The sequence below is a fragment of the Perca flavescens genome, chromosome 22 (genome assembly GCF_004354835.1).
Source record: "Perca flavescens isolate YP-PL-M2 chromosome 22, PFLA_1.0, whole genome shotgun sequence".
NCBI lineage: Eukaryota > Metazoa > Chordata > Actinopteri > Perciformes > Percidae > Perca > Perca flavescens.
Genome location: NC_041352.1, coordinates 10,826,856 through 10,849,177, shown reverse-complemented (window position 1 = coordinate 10,849,177; position 22,322 = coordinate 10,826,856). Strand labels below are relative to the sequence as shown.

The window sequence follows — 22,322 nt, the reverse complement described above, 5'->3', positions numbered from 1 at the left end:
ATCATGTGTAAACAACTAATTTCCTGTCTAAGAAATGCTTCAAGAACAAATGTGAATAAACATAAAAATTAGAGACGCAATTGAAATTTGGTTTTGTACCTTTATTTTCTTAGATGTAAATGTACTGTTCTTATATAGTGCTTTTCTAGTCTCAATGACTACTCAAGGCACTTTAACATTGTACAGGAACCATTCACAAACATTCATACACATTCATACACTGAGACCGAGGTTGCCGTACAAGGTGCCACCTGCTCATCAGATAATCATTCATACACATTTACACTCCAATGCGCAGGGTTCAGTGTCTTGCCCAAGGACACTTTGACATGGGACTGCAGGGCCAAGGATCGAACCACCTGATTGGCAGGCAACTGCTCTACCACTGAGCCACAGCCGCCCCTTAGACTGAAATTGTATTTTGTTTGGATTGCAGTTCTGTTTGGCACGAAATGGATTGAAATAATCAGAGTCTAAATAGACAAACAATGATGCTGATAAATACACTTACGTTCTCCACTGTCAAGAATTCCTGATTCCTGGAGAGACCGAATGCAGGAATCCACCAACTCCAAACCAGTGGTCAGTTCGTCCTCGATATCCTTCTGTCCATCAGCTGTAAATGAGAAAAGAGAAATAGGATGTAAGCAGCAGATGAGTGTGAAAAACAAGCAAAAGATTATTTTTACTTTTCATATATACAGATTAACACTGACTGTCAAAGCCTTGGTCAGACACCACTTTTCACATTCTGATATGTATTTGAAAGTGTGATTATGTGTCTGTGTGAGTTTGCGTGCATCTGTGTGTGTTTGCAATCATCTTTTAATCCATCAGGTATGTGGGTGGGTGCTTCTGCCCATACATTACTGGGCCGCTGGTATAAATTCGAAATGTACCTTGCACTCAATTTTCCTGGTGTGTCAATCAGACACATGGCGGAACAGGCCTTGTTGGTGCTGGGGCAATACATCTAATCGTTAACTCAAGATGTCTGGCAAATATAAAACCCTAGAGATTTTGTCAGTGCTAGTATGTGTGACAAGTCAGGGTTTTAGGTTGAAAAACAGCAGTAAAAAGGTTTCAGGAGATATTGCATTGATATCCTTTGCATTCATGGCTGAGCAGTATGAGCATGTGTGTGTGTGTGTGTGTGTGTGTGTGTGTGTGTGTGTGTGTGTGTGTGTGTGTGTGTGTGTGTGTGTGAGAGTGTTTGTGTGTGTGCGCGCGTGCGTGTGTGTGTGTGTGTGTTTGTACAAACATTCATAGAGAACCTTACCTTGAGCGTTCCAGCGAAATTGGTCATCTGCTGAACTGCAAAAGAAGGATGTAATCATTAATAATAATAAAAAAACACCAACAACATACACACAAATTGCAGAATACCAGCAGCATTATTAAATCAAAGGCTGTTTACAATAAAGCTTCCAAAGCACTATACAAAATATGAGGAAAAGTAAAATATATTTTAAAAAGAAGACCTGTTAAATCTCACTCTTCATTTGCATTGCAGCATCATTCCAAAATGAGACATTAACACTGAATGTCTCTATTTTAATGTGTAAAATATGTAAAACATTTATCGTACTGAAAGTAACCTCTATTTTGCTAAAGTATGAAAAACAAACTAATAAGAAGTTAAACTCACTCCTAAATGTCATTTCAGTTGTTAGTCTGCACAGGCCAATTATTTATAATTGTTTTTACAGAGCTAACATTTCACAAAATGCAGTCTTGTGCATTCAGGTAAGTCCTTTTATTATTCTCAAATGGATAGTGTTGTACACACATACAGAGCAACACAAGGACACACACACATTCACGCACACGGACATGCAAACAAGGCTTATTCCATTCTCTTGATGTCTGTCAATTGATCGGTGATTGATGGGGGGTTGAATGGAGAGAAAAAGACAAAGAGGAGGTAGAAGGAAACAGACGGGCAGAAAGAGAAAGTTAGAGATGAGTATTGAGCCACCTGCTGTGTGATCAATGCAGACACGGACAGACTAACTGATACATATAGACTCTTTCAACTGACTTCATCTACACCATTAGACTCACTGTCTGGACTACTTGGCTTGTCCCTGTCTTTGTCCCATTTAGACTGGAGTTTCCACATACCATACTTTCTAATTGCGTTAATTGCGTTTCTAAGTGTGTGAGCGCCTTGGTTGTCATTGCACAATTTGTGTCTAAAGTGCTTGTGTGCTTTCATGTGTGTACAAGTAGGTATATGAGTTATTTGAGAATAAGTGAATACATTCACGTGTGATCTGTCTATTTGTCTCGTTGGCTGAGATGGTAAAAAAAAATTGATTGATTTGACTGGCTGAATAAGTCTCGGTTTTAAAACGGTAGTTTTTTTTTCCAGAGCATCAGTGTCTTGTAATGCCTGCAGTGATTGCTGTAATAATCATGGAGACAGAGGTTGTAAAGGAAAGAAGAATCATAGCTATGTGGCAATATTGTATACATCTGTTACTTCTTACTTTAACCTACTTAAAAAATATATTTTTGTTCAATGAAATTCAGTCAGCCTGCTAGACAGTTTGGCCGGCTGCGGTCCTTGCAGAACCTCAGGACCTGTGCTGCTGACAGGAGGACAGTTGGTTCTGAAGCGTGACGACCACACCAGAGTGCAGAGATGATGTGGACTGGGTGGGCGCTTCAGTAGCAGTTACAAGCTGCTGACTTCTCAGTTGTAAATGTTGGAGTTAGACTGCAGACACCGGCACACCACAATCTGTAACCATCTGTAACCTAAATGTATCCATTTAATTTGTAAAAGCTGTTGAGACCATTACAGAGCCTATAGAGCTACAGGGCTCATTGTTTTTCAAAGTATAGGCAAGGACCCAATCTCATGACCTTTATCACCAAAATTAGGCCCCAATGTGATTCCATATGTGGTTTTAGATTAGACTTCGTCATCAAATATTCACAGGACTCAATATCACCTTTTAGGGTGTTTTCACACCTATAGTTCATTTGCTCTGGTCCGAATCAGTTGATGAGTTTGTAAACTTGGAACGATTTCCCCTTGGTTCGGTTTCGTTTCACACAGCCAAGCGTACCAACATGCATCACTACCAACGCTTCTTGGTCAGCTGTGTCTGGGGTGGGAGCAAGAAGGTAAATACAGGAAGAAGGTCATGTGTTCTGGACTGGTGCTTATGTCTTGCATATCCACTGTCAAACAAGCTCATTTCATTTCAATAATTGTTCAGACAAGCAACGTTACTATGTCTGCTCCGGTTACCGATTCTTCACTCTGCCTGTCTGTCTCCCATTTTTGCGGGTGGTACACAGTTGGTGCGGTTCGAGGTCGGATCACGTTCTCACCACAAACAAACCGCTCCAGAGTTCAACTGAAAGTATACGCTTGTGTCACACCTGCCCAAACGAACCGCATCATAGGGGGAAAAGGAACTCTAGTGCGATTCAACTGAACAAAATGAGGCAGGTGTGAAAGCCCCCTTAGCCTATAGTCAATAGTTTTGTGTGTCTTGCGCTTTTATCTTGCCCTCAGGATGCAGCTTCTCCTGCATTTCTTTTTAGTTGAAAGTAATTATTATGTAACTGCTAATCACTGTGATGCACTAGTGCAGCAAGTCTGATCAGTTACAAATTACCAAGGCAGAAATGTAATCATCTAATTATCAAATCACAGCAATCTGCAAGAAAAGGTTCAATGGATCCACATAAATTAAGCAACTGGCTATATACTGTAGTACTGAATACTGTTTTAATGATATTTGCATTCACTATCATTTGATCTTTTTACCTGTCGCTCTAAATTGTTTCACGTGATCAACACTCTGCATGTTTCCTTTTGTTTCACTGATTTTCTGAACCAAAATGATGCAATCAAAATGAAATGCTTTGTGGAAATAAGTAATTGTAGAATATGTGTAATAAAGCTTGCAGCTCAATGACCAAATCTCCTCATTTCACTGTATGTTCCTGTTTGTGATGAAGGGACTACATTCAAATAGACACTGTTTAAACAATTACTCTCCAGCTAGGACTGACTTTGACTGATGTAAATAAAGGTCATTTGAAATGAAAAATGTAAAGACTAAGAGTTTGCAGCTTAGTAGGTTAATGGAAAACTGTCATTGTTGGGGCAGCAGCTGCCTGAAGGATAGAAACGCTGGGTTGTGACCAAAAAGTCATTGGTTCAAATGCTTGGACCAGCAGAGAAAATTTAAACAAAGCTATTAATCCTTAGTTTCTTCTCTTTGGTGAATATTATAAAAGTATGGCTGCATAGTGTAGCTTCCCTTTGTGAATTTGTTTGAAAATGAATTAGGATTATGCTCAGTACATCTTTGCTCGACAGAAAAAGGTAAAAAACAAATACTCATAAGGCTGACCAGTGTTTTTCTGCTGTGGGACACCGAGTTCCCTGCCATGGGTCAGGCATAGTTTCTCTATTATCGATAGGAGTTGGAACTGTTTACGTTCAATTCTGCTTTTTGATTCAAGTTTTTAACTGAACAATGTTTCGGATTCTCGTCAAAAGCAAAAGTCACCTTTTTTTCTGCCATAACGGTCAGATTCTTGTTTTACACATGCTGGCAAGAGCTGATTCTGGTGTCTTTTGCCAGACTTGCAAGCACAAACTCCGGGTCATTGGGATATATGTACATACACATACAGTACATGTCCATCCATGCAGACGAAAAGTCAGTAAAGTCCAAACTTTGCTTTCACTGTTGCTAAGTGGAATCCAAAAGCATGTTTCTTAACTAATTCCAAGTTCTTGTAAACGTGGGTTCTTGAAGCCCAATACTAGTTATAGGTGGAGTGATTTCCATTGAAGGCAAAAGCTAAATCTGGCTGACACGCAAGCACGCACACCAGTGAAAGAGAATGATAACAATGTGGTGCATGAAGGAACATTGCTTCCATGTGCCTGCAAGAAATAAGCAGTAGTTAACATTGTGTCACTGTGTTTAAATCTACTTGATTAGAGAGATAAAGAGGCAAGAGAGAAAAAGAAAACTTTGCATGAGACCCTCAGAGAGCTGATCGACAGGAGAAAGAGATTTAATAAGCACAGCGTTGTTCCACAACATTGCACACGCTCGCCTGCAATGCCACAACACCAGCGAGGCAGTGCCTCTCTTGTAACAGTAAGCCTGTTTTAAAAAGACATTTCAAATTCACTACTCCACTCTCAACTGCCTCACAGCTTAAATCGACAGACAGCGTCCTCTACCGTTCCCCAGGAAATCCACATGCACGCATACCCACAAACACTCTACTTGCATTCACAAATGTAGGTATATACTGAAGGAAAATATGCTTGGCTTCTATCATCCAGAATTGGTGCATGGGTGTGTGTGTTTATATCTCATTGGAATGTGGAGACTCAAGTACTTAAAGTATAACTCATGTTTTCAAAAATAAGACGTAGACACAAACAAACTCATGTACGGTAGCCTTGTTGTGACAGAAATACAAAAATGTACAAATTAGAGAAATGCCTTAAGATACAATAGAGTGTGTTATAGAATTTATAGAATAAAGTGTGTGTGTGTGTGTGTGTGTTCCTCTATGTGTAATACTGTACAAAGACTTTGTACGAAAACTGACGGCTCACTTTTGAATATTTAGAACACTGATAAAAAGCAGGTAAACATGTTGTAAATGTGTTTAAGGTAGAATTATGTAGCCATCCAGAGGGAATCCCAGCAGCAACATCCTTCATGAGTCATTAGTCCTCAGCGTGGAGAGCATTACTCTGAAAGAGTTACACACTGCCACACAAGGTTCTGCTCAAATCCTCCAGCTGCCTCCATTCACTGATAATAGTACTTAAGAACACTTGCCCATCCTGATAAGTCGGTCAGTGTGGATGTGTATGTACGCTCCACAATTTGCTCTCACATAACACAAGAATATACACACAAGCACACATTCTACAGGTTACAGTCTATATCTGTCTGTACACTCTACATAGCTCATTTTAAAAGGTAACTTGCACTTGCACACACTGACATATATGCACAAAAATGTAAATACATAGACACCAACACGAACACACACAGATTAAAAAGCACACACAATGTGTCAAATTCAGACAAACATTAAAGTGAAAGTGATTTTTCTCTCTGATAATAGCTATCCTGTTGATTTGGCGGGAGAAATAAATGGCAGGCTAGGCGAGCAGTCCTGGGCTATTTTATTATTGCCAGCATTAAAACAAAAGCCTAATTGACCATAATGCCCCGTCTGACATGTACTAATGCCTCAGCAAGAAGTTGCCCTAAATACATCCTGACGTTCCGAAAACTAGCCATCTTTACAGCCATAAATCCATGTTTTATCATCTGTGTTTTCAGTAAGACAACAATGGATGTCAATTAATTTAAATTCCCAGAGATTACCTAGGTAGGAAGGAATTTGGATTCTTTTGACAGAAAGTGACAATGGGTCTGCAACAGCATGTCTGATTAATGCGGCGCACACACTAGTAACACCCTGCGGAGAGATTCACTTAAATGAGACCTCTTTCAGTTTTTCACAATTTTTCAACCCTGGATCCCACCCAGGAACACTGACATGAAAGAAACTAAATAGCAAAACAGATACTGCCCCAATTTCCACTGTAATAGCTTCATTTTTATTTAAAATGGCATCCCAATAATGATGTAAGAAGATGATGATGTAAACATCCTACACATACGCAGAGGCTTCAAGGTTGGAGAGGCTGTCAATATGAGTATTTAAGAATAAGTAAGACGTCAGAGAAGTAGGAACTGAAACAGTGCTATTGAAGAGGATATTCATTCATATTTGTCTGCAAAGAGCACAGATGTCATGGTCAGCTGACGCACAGCTGCGAGGGATTCAGTGTGTTGTTCAAGGAGAGCTGAACAAGCAGGATGGATGACTATGGACATGGTAGCTTGAGCCCAGGTTCTCCAGCTGAGGGGTGATCCCCCTGCTGACCGCACCACCCTGTTTTCCAACCTTTGCAAAATGTCAGCTGTCAGAGCGACTGCAGTTTATCAGGGCTGAAACAAACCTGAATGATAGAGAACCATTCAAGCCAAACAAGGGGAAGTTGGTCATTACAAAGCAGTCCAGTCTATTTAATAGACCTTTTTCATCAGGCTATAAACCTACTAATTAGTTTGGAATGAGGTTCAATGATTGCATCTCCCCCTTTTTTATATGGCTTTTCAGATGGAGAAAGATGGCATGAGCCTTGTTAGAACAGTTGAAGTGATTCCTTCATTGCCACATTCTGGATCAGTAGTGAAGAACAGCACCAACAGTGTCGTGCACTTTCCTCCCGTTGCATTTAGATGAATCATGAAAGTAGGAAAAACCGCTTAAAACTGCACTGTCTTACACAAAGCAGCATTATACCAGAGTCTCTCTATGCCTTTACTGTAGATTAATGGCTTCTAAACTTCTAGATTACAAACTTAAGTCTTGGTTTAATGAACAGAATTATTAAATCAATCATGTTAAATATATTTTATATATATCCTGCTGATATACTCGTGTTTTACGGCTGACAGCAGAAATTAAATGTTGAGAGACATTTCAAGGACATTCAATGCATTTGGATGCAGACATTTAGAAACTGGACATGGGTTGAATAATTATTACCTCAGCATTTCAGTTTCCAAGATTTGTTGAAAACTGACTTTAATAATCACGTGTAATTATGTGCAATGATTTATTGTATATGTTTGATGACTGAAAAACTGTGGGCCAAGAGGCTGTACTTCCATAACAATACATTGTTATATTAATATAACATAGACGCTAGTAACAAGCACTGTATACACTGATGTGATGTGAACGTTTTTATTAGCTTCCATGTGACATAGTTGATTATTTCCAGGTAGAAAAATGCAAGGTAGTGTTGGGCAAAATTGTGCCAACTCACTTTTAGATGTGGAGCTGCCTTGGGAACCACTCAATCTTTTTTGTAGATTATCTACCCACCGGTGGTTGTCATAACAACAGTTTTGTACTTCATCATTGTCAGCATGACAGTGTGACACAATAACGGTAATCTGTCAATCAAGGCAGAGGATGTGGGGGTGGGGAGTGTTTGTGTGTGTGTGTGTGTGTGTGTGTGTGTGTGTGTGTGTGTGTGTGTGTGTGTGTGTGTGTGTGTGTGTGATGATGTAGAGAGATTTGAAATTGCCTTTCAGTTGGGAGTGGGCGAAATGACAATGTGAATGAAAAGAATGAAATTAACACAAAACTATATTACGCTCAAGACTCTGACTTACACAAAAATATGTCAAAACACTGAGGCTAAAAAGCCAAATGTGTTTTGGTTTATGTGGATTCAGGTATGTCTACCTTCACAACATATACAGTATGCACGTCTATGTATGTGTGCGTGTGTGTACACACCCGTTAGTGAGCTCTCTGATATACTCTATTCAGAAAGCAGTCTATTGTTCTCAAAACAAGGCTGAGGACAAACCTTTGTGGATATGACAGCTGAGTGACATTTCAACAGTCAGGCTGGAAGAGAAGTGTATAGTCAAAGCGTTCACTGAAATGACTTCTAATGCCTGAAAACTGACAACAAAAAACCCTATTCCTAAAAAAAAACTATGAAAACAATGCACCATGGTATACTGACAAGTTCAATGAAGATATTTCAACTCTCTGCAGCTTTCTTCTCTCCCCCTCAGCTCCTTTCAAGTCCTACACACTCTTATGCAGATGTTAAGCCTACAATCTTTAACTGCAGAATACACCAACAATAGACCTACTATATGATCACACAGACTTATTCCCATCTTACATACACTTACACATGCAGGCCGCACATATAAACACACACACAAAACATTTATCTATGTCTATAGAAAAAAAAACAATAAAAAGGGCAGCATGAACAATAAAGATGTAATCACACACCCCTCTTTCCTATAAGTCATCACTGCACCTGGAGGCGCATGTGTATAAACACACATGCATGTCTGTACTACTAACCTATAAGGGGCTCTAGCATTTCTGAACATTTTTATAAAACAAAAAAGGACTATAAAGTTTTATGCTGAATGTTTATAGAGCATGCCAGAATTATTTTTTTTCTTTTTACACATTGCCAAGAAGATAAAGAAGATCCTGGTCTACCAAACAAAGATTGGACGTCTACATACATCCTGCAGGCCGACTGCTCATTCAGCGTATCCTCCACAGAGGACTTCTCGGTTTCTTTCAGGGATAATTTTTCATGAATCTTCACAGCAATTAAAAAACTTCCAGCTACAGAGATATTTTTTGGAAAGCCCTGTTAGATGGGCTACACACACATGCACACAATTACCTGTTCAGGGCCACAAATACATGTGTCTCAAGTATGTGTGTCTGCATGCACGCGTGAACACACATTCATATAGTACTTATAGTATGTGTGTGTGTGTGTGTGTGTAGGCATGCGTGTGTGCGTGTGCACACATGCACAAAATGTGGGTTTCCACTATGTACTGCTGGTTGCTGGTTGCACTATTTCAGCTCAGCAACATCTGCTGCGTGTGTCTAAATCACCAAGCTATTATAGCTATTATGAAAGGTGGGCTATTGCCGTTTTGCACCGGTACAGATAATGACAGACTACCTCCATGTATAATTCACTAGGGACAGGAGGCCTGACTCTGGGCGTGCCCTGTATTATTGTACTCCACACAGACAGGAACTGTCTAATATTTATACTCATCTAAAAAGGCTCACTGCAGCAAGAATGTTATGACATGTTATTGAACTTAAAAGCTCTACTGCATACAATATCAGATGTTAGAATGAAAGTTTCACTTAATCCTCATTATTGAACCAGAGTATTTTAACCTTAGCTTTGATACATCTAGTTCAATATATGTAAGAGCTGGTTTTTGGTGTTTGTTGGTTTGTGCCTAATCCTTTTTTATATGTCGTGTTTAGAAACCTTACAGTTTGCTCCGTAGATCATGCAGAGACCCAGGAGCCCTATAAGGGGAAATATGTATGACACGCATGTATGACACGCATGTGCACAGCAGGCAGTTTAGTAGTGAGTGAATAAGTAAAGCAACCATTTATGAGCTGGAGGCAGCTACACTGAGCACCCATAGACCAGGAATAGATGGGCTTGCCTCTGATACCTTGCCTTGTTAAACAGATTTAGAATTTTCTATTTGTGTACATGGCATGCACTTTTTTCAACAGTAACAAAGAGGTGTAAAACAAAATATAACACTATAACAAACCCATCTGCAATATTAATTGAAAAGCATGCACTGTTGGCTCCATTAAGGCTTCCCTGACTGAACCATAATCGCATGTATCAAAGTAGCCATAATATTAGCATAACAATAGCAATTTACATACAAATAATAATACCATAGGCTGCTAAGTACACCAGCAAATTAAAGTCAACAGGACAGATGATGTATCAGCAAACTGCTGGCCCACAAAAACTCAACTAAATTCAGAAAACAGTAACAAGCTCACACACCACTGTATTACACAGAGCCAATTATTAGACAGACAGCAGGGGATTGACAGATTATAGAGGCCAATGGTGAAAACGCTTAGCCGGAATAGCAATCATAGTTTGTGTTGCTGGCTCACAGTCAGAATCAGTTTGGCCTCACCCAGTGGGAGTCACTGATGATTGATTCTACATATAGAACTGTCACTATAGCACAGACTGAGATCTGAACAGTGTGCAGTCAATCATCATAATGTTTTGAAAACTAGTTGTGATTTTTAAAAAGTGGAATGTGCCCTCTGAAATGAACCAGCAAATGAATTACGTGTCATATATTCCAATGTTTACCTTTACATCCTCTGTTGTATTGTGACCCAACATTTCATGTTTTGAAAAGAGAAGGGTTTGTTTGCCACTTCAGTTTGACACATCAATTTCATGAAGTGATGAAGCACTTTCATAACTTTTTCAGCTTCCCAGCGTTTATCTTTTCCACACTTTTCTCCTCCCATTTACATCTACACTTATCTGTTCCTTCAGCTGAGTGGAAGGAGGTATGTCCTGTTCTTAAAAGGGTATCCATTGATGTGTGCGTTTATGAGATTACCCTTGTCATATTTCTCTTAAACAACAAGCCAAATCACCCTAACGTCTGTATCTTGTCTACTAAATAAATTGTGATCTCCTGCAGCCCGTCAGGCACTGTGAAACTCACACACATATATATGTATGTCAATACAACACAGACCCACAGACTCAGACATATACTCAAGGGCAGTATTGTGATGTCATGGTGGATAGGACATCTCAGAGTTTTGGGAGCTGAAGCAGTCAACAGTGTAAATCACATCCCCTGGAGGATAATCTAACCAATGATTTAGTGGGAGTCACTGAGACACTCTCAGCATGTATATAGTATGTGTGTGTGTGTGTGTGTGTGGGGGGGGGGGGGGGGTGGGAGGTTATTCTCCTTACATGGTCTCTCTTTGAGGCCCCCATGAGACCAATTACCAATACTCTGTGGCTTCACATACACACACTTGTAATCTTACACCACATAGGAACTGGTGCTGCTCAACTGTGTGATCAGGATAATGGCTCAACATGAGCTACATACTGCCAGTATTCATGATTCAGGATAGACCACTTGAAGAGCGGGATAGTTATTAAAAAAAAATACACAAGCACACGCAGAGATAATTACAAGATTTAACTCAAATTTAGCGCAATATTCAATATATCCAAAAATGTAGGTGAGTGTGTAGGTGTGTAAAACAATGAGGGTGTTCACATAGCACACATTACATATATATATATATATATATATATATATATATATATATATATATATATACATGTATTATGTGGGAATGTATGCATGTATATGTTTGATTGATTGATGAGAATGATGTGCTGTGGCAGTGGAGCCCTGGGGCTGAGGTTTTAATTAACTGGTAGGAGAGGAGCTTTGCTGGTCCTCCTAACACAATATATCACCATGTCTGGTCTGCAATGACTCAACAGCATCCATCTGACACACACACACAAACACACACACACACACACACACACACACACACACACACACACACACACACACACACACACACACACACACACACACACACAAAGGCCATCTGGCTAACAGGGTGCAGCAAGTGGTTTTACTCTCTTTCTTCCCTGCTAGGATTTCAAAGTTGTTTATTCTTATTATTTTGCAGACTGTTGTCAATAGGCTCCAAATGTGTAAAAGTCAACATTTGCTAACATCTTGAAAAAACAGAAGCCCAAAAAGATGTTAAGATTTGATTTAGGCTATATCTACACTACAAAGTTTTCATTTTTAAGTGGCATTTTGAGACAAAAAAATGATCTCCGTTAGCTAGCAGAACTAATCTCCGTCCATATTAACACGTCTGACAATGCATATCACCTGACCATCCGCATACACTGGGCATGCGCGTGCCCATGTAAACAGAAGGCAGATTGTCTGACATTACTCTGCAGTTAAAAATAATGGTTGCATAAGTTAAAAATACAGAAAATACTTTGGAGAAAGAACAACAATGGCGAAAAGTAAGACCAGGGATTTATTAGCTTGGACGGACAACGAGGTGGACAGTTACTGAAAGGTATACAAGCCTACCTCACAGACGTTGCGTTGTCCAAAAGGTCTCTGTTTGCGCCCATCCAGACTACAAAGCAACCCCAGAGTTTTCAAACCAAAATGGGGGCAGAAGTGTTTCCACATCTCTCTGTTTTAAGGGCTTGGAAAGGCCATAGTATTAGTAAACGCAGAAAAATTTATTAATTTTAAACCAAAACGTAGAAGTGTGGCTGTAGCCTTGGTGATTACTGCAGGTGAAATATGAAGCTCTTATTGGAAAATCTGAGAGTGTATAGGTTATTTCTTTGTAAAGTCCAGTATATATATATATATATATTTTCCATTCTCAAATTTTATCTGCACACAAAAACAGAAAGCATGACCTTCCATTGATTTTACACGCATTCCTTAACCAGAAATCCAATCTAATTTCTCAAATCATGTCCATTAAATAGAAAGCAGAAAGGAATATTTTCTTCATGCATGAAAGAAGAAAAGCAAACACAGGTAAATAACAGACCTACAGCTTGCCCTACACTATATTGATTGCAGAAAATCAGTGTTTGGTTGTTTTACTGTTTTGATTGTAATGTTGCCTTGAGGGCGAAGACTTATATTCAGTCTAGAATTCACTTTCATGGTGACAACACTAAATGAATAAATGTGCCTCCAATACATTTCCAAACAAGGAAAATTGCACATGCATACTTATTATATGCATGCTTATTTCAGCCTGTACGCTGAATCTACCTTACTTTGTAAGGTAGATTCAGCGTACAGCAAAGCAAAGCAAATTACTGATTACTGATTACTGTGGATAAAAGTGTGAATTATATTGTCACCTTTCACACTACATGTATGACAGAGCGTGACACTTTCCAACATGTTGGGTCACCTATGTCCATGTTCTGTGTCTTATTCCTGATATGGTCTATTTGATGCAATACACTGTGTATATGTATTACTCTGTGCTTTTTACAAGACATATTAACAAGGCCTCAGAGTACTTTTAAAGAAAATGCCTAAACGTCTGCTTTTTAAGTGCTCAAGACCACTTTACTTTCCTTCCCGTTCATTATGAATAAGCTTTGGCTATCAAATTTAAAAACCCTATGGCATACCCGCAGTACGTAACAAAACAAGAAAAAAAGAAAGAACTGCAGTTTGATGTTTTAACTGCATCTCCTTCTATAAAACTGATTGAATTATTTTCCAGTACAGTCACTTTATTTTCTTTCTCTTCTCATCTTAAATCATCTCACCCAGACAGGAAAGCACAGAAACTGGCTCTTTTTGTGTGGAAAATAGCCAGGAGAGGTACCTGAGGGCGAGAACCTCCGAGCTGGTGCCAACCTTAGCACATTGAAGCTAGACAAAGAGAAGATGATAACGAGCAAACAAGCAAACATAATACATTTAGACCAAAACAGGTTATTTCAGATACACACGTGCAATGTTTAACATGATTGCTTTGGTTGGTTTCTCTGTATTAATGACAGTTGTCATGTATGTGATCGTGAAACCACTTTTTCAATGTGAGGTCTGTCAATGCGTCATGCAAGCTTGAGTATGAGTACACATCATTGCTTCTCAATCTCATTTTTATAGTGTAGACACTACACAAATTACGTTAACACAATTATATAAAAAAATGAATTGTTATTACAAATCTATGCCTAAAAAAGTGGTTAAAAATACATTTAGATTAATATGTAATACAATGTAACATTTACATGGGATTTCACCATTTCCCTGCTGCTCTCCAACTTTTTGCATTGCTCATAATACATGAATTCATCTAGATTATGTCAGTTTGAAATCATCGAGTGACTCTTACCACCCAGGATACCGACTCATTGGGTTACAATGCAAACAAAAATTGATTTGGGAGTATCCGGAGCAGATGATAAAAGTCACAATGAAAAGTGTAATCAGAGCATCCTGTTATGGCTCTTGGGAGGACTCCTCCCCCACATCCAACCCCTGGCCCACAGGAAATAAACTTGCTAGCTTTATTGTGTTAATCTAAATCCTGTATGAAGTCTTTGTTGGAATATCATACTTTCTTCAGCATAGCACAGCACAGTGCATGCACCACTTTCTGTTCCAATGGATTAATCCAATTAATCATTTGTCTATGTCTTTTGTCTTTGTTTGCTTTCAAACTGCTGAAGGCTTTAGTATTCATGTAGGCCCCATATGTAACGATGCAGAATAAAGGCTTGGAATCTAAACAGACAGTTTGTCTTTTTTGTCGATGTTTGTCCTTCTCAAGTGTTGGTGTGGCTCACAGAGGTAAAGTGAGGAACTTGGGTTTGTGGAAACAAGAGGCCAGGCATAGATTAGTGCACGCAGATAGACACCAAAACAGCATGCATGCAGGCACACACACACACACACACACACACACACACACACACACACACACACACACACACACACTCCTGTTGCAACCCAGCTCAAGGCTTGACAAAGGAGGGAGACCACGCATGAGTTGTAAGCTAAAGAAGATTATTTTACATAACTAAATGTAAATTGGTTTTGTGATTAACTGAATGTAACAAAACCAAATTTCAGGGGGAGAGAATGACTGACTGACCACCAGCTTATATAGTCTTGCAGTCAAGTGTGCTGAATCTCCCTGACAACCCGACTCCGCCCACTAGGCTCCTGGAGGTAGAGGCCTGCACAAAGAGGGTTATCACACTCCACTATAAATTGTTCTTCTCAAACTGCTGCACGCCTCAATTCCTTTGACCTCAGGGTATGATGCCTCAAGAGGACAAACTTATTCATATTCCTTCTCTCTTCCTTGCCCTCTCGGTTTCTCTTTCTCATACACACACACAGAGGCCTTCTAGCACCAACTCTTTTGAGCACTTCAGTAAGAGGACAAGAACTTGAAAGCAGCCATGTTTCTAAGTCCTTCATGTTAATGTTCATGTGCACATGCACTGGGACAAATATATTCAGTACTGCCTCTGATTCCAGCATAAGGACACATGGGTGCGCAGAAATACACATGAACATGAACATGCACGCGCACACACACACACACACACACACACACACACACACACACACACACACACACACACACACACACACACACACACACACAGCTGCTGTTGGCCTTGAAGGCCTCCGTCTCCTTCCCACTGACAGAGTCAAAGCTGCTGATTCCTACAGGAGTATACATGGCCTATCTATCCATCTTCACATCTACAGGGACATCACTTAATAATAGAAAGGAACTGATATGACATATTGGAAAACAACCAAATCTTAATTTAAGTTGGAGTTTGATTTGATCACAAGATTTACATGATTTCTCTTGTCCAGGAATTCCATTAACTGGTAGGAAGATAGAGTTCCAGTGACTACTTAGGTTTTAAGTGTAAAAACAGGTAGTTAGAAATATATTACAAGGGAATACTTAAACTTTCAAATGAGGTAATACTTTGTTGATCCCAATAGAGCTATTCTTTTGAGTACATCACTGCACATTCAAGTGTAACATTGCAATTCATCACCTATTTTTCTGTAATGCATCTTCACTGTAATCACTGTGTTTTTTACCATAGCTGTTATGAATTACAGTTGGCACTTTTTGAAACCAGCTTACTTTAATCCTGTTAAATGTAAACCTTTTCTCACACTGTCACCACACACACACTGAAACACAGAAAAACACATGCCTACAAGACAGCAGACAGGGAGGCGGGCAGGCAGGGCATCACACATGCCTGATCCTGCACACTCGCAAACACACGCACACACACACGCACGCACAAACAAAAGCTGCATATTAAAAAGCACCGTAATAGCCTGTCAAGCTGAGTGTGTGGTCAACAAAACATCTCGGCGTCTCTGTATGGATAAACGAGCACACACCTTTTTTCAGCCATTCCTGTTGAATTGACAGCAAAGCAGAGATGATAATCCCACATAAATGCATACTAATACTAACTAACTGCCTACACTGATACACACACACACACACACACTCTACCTCAGAATAATTATAAGCACCAAAGTCAAAAGGAGTGCCAAACGAAACGATGCACATACTAAAAGTTTTACGTAATGAGTTCAGGGTAACTTCGGCACTGCAACTATCACAAACACAAACACATCAGCATTGAAGATGTGGACAAGCAGGAAAATGGATTTCTTTGACTAACAAAGCAACAATAAACACATCAACAAATCTAAATGACACATTATCCCTCACGGCCAATCAGTAACATATTTATCACCTTGTTTTGACCTGTAATTATGGCGCTCCCCTGGGCTAATCATTGTAATTTAGAAAATGCCAAGAGCAGCAGCGAGATGCATCATATTTCCACATTTTGTTAAAATGTAATCAGAGCTGTCTGATGAATAACTGATGGATGGGTGACATGGATAAACAAACAGACAAAGCCACTACACACTCACACACACACACACACACACACAAACACGCACACACAATATTATCATGGGAAACTATTATGGCTATTCATGTCAAAAACAAAGACAAACAGATAACACGTGTGTTCAAATAGCCATCAGGTGTCCTATTATATAAGCTCTGGGGAGACATTACCTTCCACAGCATTTGTTAATAAGCTCATTTCTCTTCTGTCTCTGTGCTTCTGGCCTGCTTTCCTCTGTTCTTTCTCCACACCTTGCTTTTTGGAATCTGCCTCTTTCTTGCTCTGTCTTTTTTTTTTTAAATCTCTCTCTGTCTGTGTTTTGTCTCTCAGTGTTTCTCTCTCAGTTTCATCACACTCTCTTGGTTTTTCTCTCTCTCTCTGCCTCTCTGGCATCATTTGGTTGGTTCTTATCTATTCTCACCACTGGTGTTGGGGGAAGATAAGCATGCATTTGCATGTTTAATGAACCAAACACCCCTGATTCCCCTCAGCATGAGGACACACAGACATACACATGGGTGCACAGAAATATACATGAACATGCACGCGCGCACACACACACACACCCACACACACACAAACACACACACACCCAGCTGCTGTTGGCCTTGAAGGCCTCTGTCTCCTTGCCACTGACAGGGTCAAAGCTGCTGATTCCTACAGGAGTATACATGGCCTATCTATCCATCTTCACATCTACAGGGATATCACTTAATAATAGAAAGGAACTGATATGACATATTGGAAAACAACCAAATCTTAATTTAAGTTGGAGTTTGATTTGATCACAAGATTTACATGATTTCTCTTGTCCAGGAATTCCATAACTGGTAGGAAGATAGAGTTCCAGTGACTACTTAGGTTTTAAGTGTAAAAACAGGTAGGTAGAAATATATTACAAGGGAATACTTAAACTTTCAAATGAGGTAATACTTTGTTGATCCCAATAGAGCCATTCTTTTGAGTACATCACTGCACATTCAAGTGTAACATTGCATTTCATCACCTATTTTTCTGTAATGCATCTTCACTGTAATCACTGTGTTTTTTACCATAGCTGTTATGAATTACAGTTGGCACTTTTTGAAATATATACATGAACATGCACGCGCGCACGCACACACACACACACACACACACACACACACACACACACACACACACACACACACACACCCAGCTGCTGTTGGCCTTGAAGGCCTCTGTCTCCTTGCCACTGACACAGAGTCACAAGCTGCTGACTCCTACAAGAGTATACATGGCCTATCTATCTGCCTTCAAATCTACAGCTGGAATGACAAAGGGACATCATTTCAAAATAGAAAGGAACTGATTTGACATATTGGAAAGAAACAACCAAGTTGGAATTTGATTTGATCCCTAACAGAGTACAAAGTGGACAACAAGGTATAAAATAACAGGATGTCACATGCAGACATGGATACTCAGGGAAGCTTGATAGGCCACTCTGTCATTAGAATTAAACAATCTCGCTATCGCTCCGCGCAAAATACAGACATCTGCATATTTTAACGACATAAATAAGATACCCTCAGTTCCACAATCACACCGACTGTAAACAAATCAAAATACTGTTCCCTCACAATAAATGAGCTAAGGAGGACCTGGCAGGCACTGTGTCCAACACAATGCATGCAGCTTCCCATTAAAATGAAAACCTGATATGTGCAAATACAAGTAGCACCCTATTCGGTTTTTATGTTTTAGCTTCATCATGTTTTAGCATTTTATCATGTTTAGATTGTTTATCTATGCTAGACATTTAGGAGTGGCAGAGCATCCACTGCTCTGGCTACTGTTTACAGTTTTTTTCGATTGCTAAATGACAGTGGGCACAACTGGAGTCACATGTGCAAAACTCAAACCACAGTCTGCATTACCAACAGTCACCTGAGCTAAACAGTTCGCATCACCTGCAAAACTCATTCAAAACAACACAACTCTCAGCACATGTCTCAAAACAGACTCAGTGCAGCCAAACACTATGCACAAGCCTCACTGAGATAACACACACTGTCACTCAGAACACACTGAGTAAAAACACTAGCATCAAGCATCAATCATATAGTATTTTGTCTCTAGTAATTTATGGAATTACTGGGGGAAAAAAAACCAAAGGTGCATAACAGTAACAAAGGATAGTGTGACTAATTCTGCCTCTCTCCAGCATCATGTGGCAAGTTTTCTTCATCACAATGGATGTCTGCATCATCTCTAAATACTAATGAATGTGGTGTTTCTATTGCTTTCACCTCCATTACTTTCTAAAAAAATGTAAGAACGCAGTTTTACTATTGTAAAGATATAGTGTTTTTCACTTTTTTTTATAGCTGTGTATATAACCTCAGACCATCTTACCTGGACATATTGGTATCTTTGCTCGTTAATCTGTTTCTCTCAAACGGTACAGTGTATAATTGTTTCATTCTTATTTGGTGTTTGTATACAAAAAAAGGCTTTCTGAGCTTTCTCTTTATAAATACCATATATATGTTCACTAACTAGTCTAAAACAAGACACCTGCTTAGGCTTTCAGCTGAAATTACAATCAGCAGTGTTTGATAGGCACCAGACTGAAATCTATTCTGTTTTGAATGTGTGGTTAACAGTTCTGACAGCAGTGTGTTAGCATTAGAACAAAGTGCTGTAAATCTACAGTGTTGTGCATGTTGTGGTTAAAGTCATGGAATAAGTGTGTAGAGTTTTGAAAACTGTGTTCAAGCAATGAAAAACGAACTAGTGTTTGGTCCACATGAACTGCTGCTGTGCAGACTGTAGTTAGAGTTTTGCACGTGACTCCAGTTGTGCCCACTGTCGTTTAGCAATCAAAAAAAACTGTAAGAGATCAGCCATTGACTGGACAAGCAAGATTTTAGCTCTTCGTATACTTGGCATACATTGGCTGTACTTAAGTGTCCCTGAGCAACAACCAATCCCTAACTCCCTGCCCACACTTGAGTGTTGTTCTTTAGCTGACTCCGGCCTGTGACTTCCTTGTTGGTGAGATATGAGAATGCTTAGATAACAGGTGCATTTTTCAATCAGCAACATCAGATTTAATTGTATTAAGTCAGACTTAAAACAATGCCTTTACCTGAACTATTTACATTTAAAAATCAGCTAACCTGGCTGCTAAATGCTATCAAGTCATTTTCAATGTCATGGGAAGAAGAAAATGTACTCACCAAAATGCAAAAAGCCAAGATGTAATTTAAGAGCAAAGACAGATAGAGGGAGGGAGAGATGAAACAACACAGAGAGAGGCAGACAGAAAGATAGACAGTGGGGACGACAGCGGTGTGAGAGATGTCGCCACCTGCCACCATTTTTCTCCTCTGCTCTTGGAAATGCATCATCAGTCATTAGGGGGGAGCATGACTTGCAGTATCACCATCACTCACACAGACATACACAGGCCCAAACACAAGGCGTATTTTAAGGTATAATGCAGCGGCCTATAATTTGAGTTCTCTCTATGCAGCATTTTGTTGAGCTTATAAAACCGCCTGCAGCTAATGGTGTGATGGATCCCTCTATTATCACCCAATGCAGGAGAGAGGGGGGTATAGTGAGATAAAGGAATGTAATTGGATAGTATTTTAGCCGTGGCAAAAACAGGAGGGTGGTCAGGGATAGAAAGACAGCACGAACAGCTGTAAAATCATAAATGCATGATGAAGTATAAAAGCTGTCCGAATGTGATGGACCTGTCCAATAAATTAAATCCAACATAAAACAGAAATCACCTATGTGTGTAATGCATGTCTTTAAACTCATTTCATGCTAATGTGATGCAATAATGTAGTGCAAAAATAATTAGAATATCAGTAAAGCATGATAACATGTTTAAAGACACTTTAATTCAAACCACACTTTAATTGGGTCATGAAAAAGGACAGAGAGGCCAACTTTAAGCACAGAACAAACTTTAAACAGAAAACACAAAGAAACTAAGGAAGCCACACTAGCAGAACACCGATTAGAAAATTGATAAGTCTATTGGTATTTACCACAGATAATATCAATAATCAATTATTTCACTTTGATTTTAGCAAAAACAAAAGTGATTTCCACATATCCTTCATTATGTAAAATAAATACAGTAATAATCAAATTAACACAATTAGCATTTTCCGGCGAGCATTCCTCTTTTGCCCGGTTTGCAGCAACAATGTTGCTTTTTGCTGTAACCTTTTTTATGCCATTCATAGCGATACATCACAACCTGTTCCTCTTGACTAAAGTAGGCAGACCATGATCCATCCATTCGGTGTGGTAGAAGATTAAAATGATGCGCCAAACGCCTCCTTTAATGTATGTATAAAATATATAAATATAGACAGTTGATAACCACCGTCACGATACCTGTTATCTCTGATTGGGGTTTTGGATGTTGTTTGAACCAGCCTACGCAAAAGAACGCCTGGCTATGCTGAACTTTCTTCGTAGTACACCTCTCTGCTAAACATCAGCATGCTAACATTGTTAATGTAAGCATGCTATTCTAAAGAAAGCATTTAGCTCAAAGCTAAGTACAGACTCACAGAGCCGCCAGCATGGCTGTAGACTCTTAAGCTTTTGTCTGAAATGAACTCCGGACAATGTCCACAGAATCAGGTCCAGATACTTTCCCAAGTTGCCGTTTCACACATGCAACACACAACCAGAGATTCTCCATGTCAGACGCGTTCTTACGTATTAAACCAATAGTTTGGTTTAGGCGAGGAGTGGCGCCTGGGTAGAGCGTGCAGGAAGTAGGAAATGACACAGTTCGTAATTTGGTCTCTTGCCTTTCCTTGGATCTGTCCGATTATGGTGTCGGCCCATACCCACAGAAGTTCCCGAAAATCATTGTCTCAACAGTTATACATTTTCATGTGATGTTTGTTTTCTTCCGGTTTCGCCGCATGATAGAAACTTCCTCAGCACAATCTCTGGACAATGGCATGATCTATTCACGCCACATGGGCTCAATCGGACATTAAACAGACTTTGAACTAGGTTTAACTCGGTTTAATGTCCGATCCAACTGATTAGGTAATATCTAGATACTTGCAGGGTTGCAGTGCATGTTTGAAAGGGGCTTTAGTCTTGTTAAAACACTGATGTTAAACAGGTTTTGAAAGCAAGACAAGAAAAGTAGAGAAGAAAGCAAAGTATATAGAAGAGAAGAAGAAGAGAAGAGAAGAGAAGAGAAGAGAAGAGAAGAGAAGAGAAGAGAAGAGAAGAGAAGAGAAGAGAAGAGAAAGTTAGACAAAGGCAAGCAGGGGACTTTTTGAAAATGTTTCTGGCACCCACCATGTGTCTG

The 22,322-nt window shown here is 39.5% G+C and overlaps 1 protein-coding gene across 1 annotated transcript in view; it reads right to left on the bottom strand.

Annotated features, from left to right (window-relative positions):
- ctnnd2a (catenin (cadherin-associated protein), delta 2a) overlaps nt 1-22,322 on the bottom strand; it is a 251,489-nt gene that overhangs the window by 166,837 nt on the left and 62,330 nt on the right. The window contains exons 4-5 of the mRNA XM_028569226.1: nt 1,280-1,314; nt 512-616 (exon numbers count right to left, since the gene is read on the bottom strand). Coding sequence (XP_028425027.1) covers nt 512-616; nt 1,280-1,314 — 140 coding nt within the window. The remainder of the gene's footprint in view (nt 1-511; nt 617-1,279; nt 1,315-22,322) is intronic.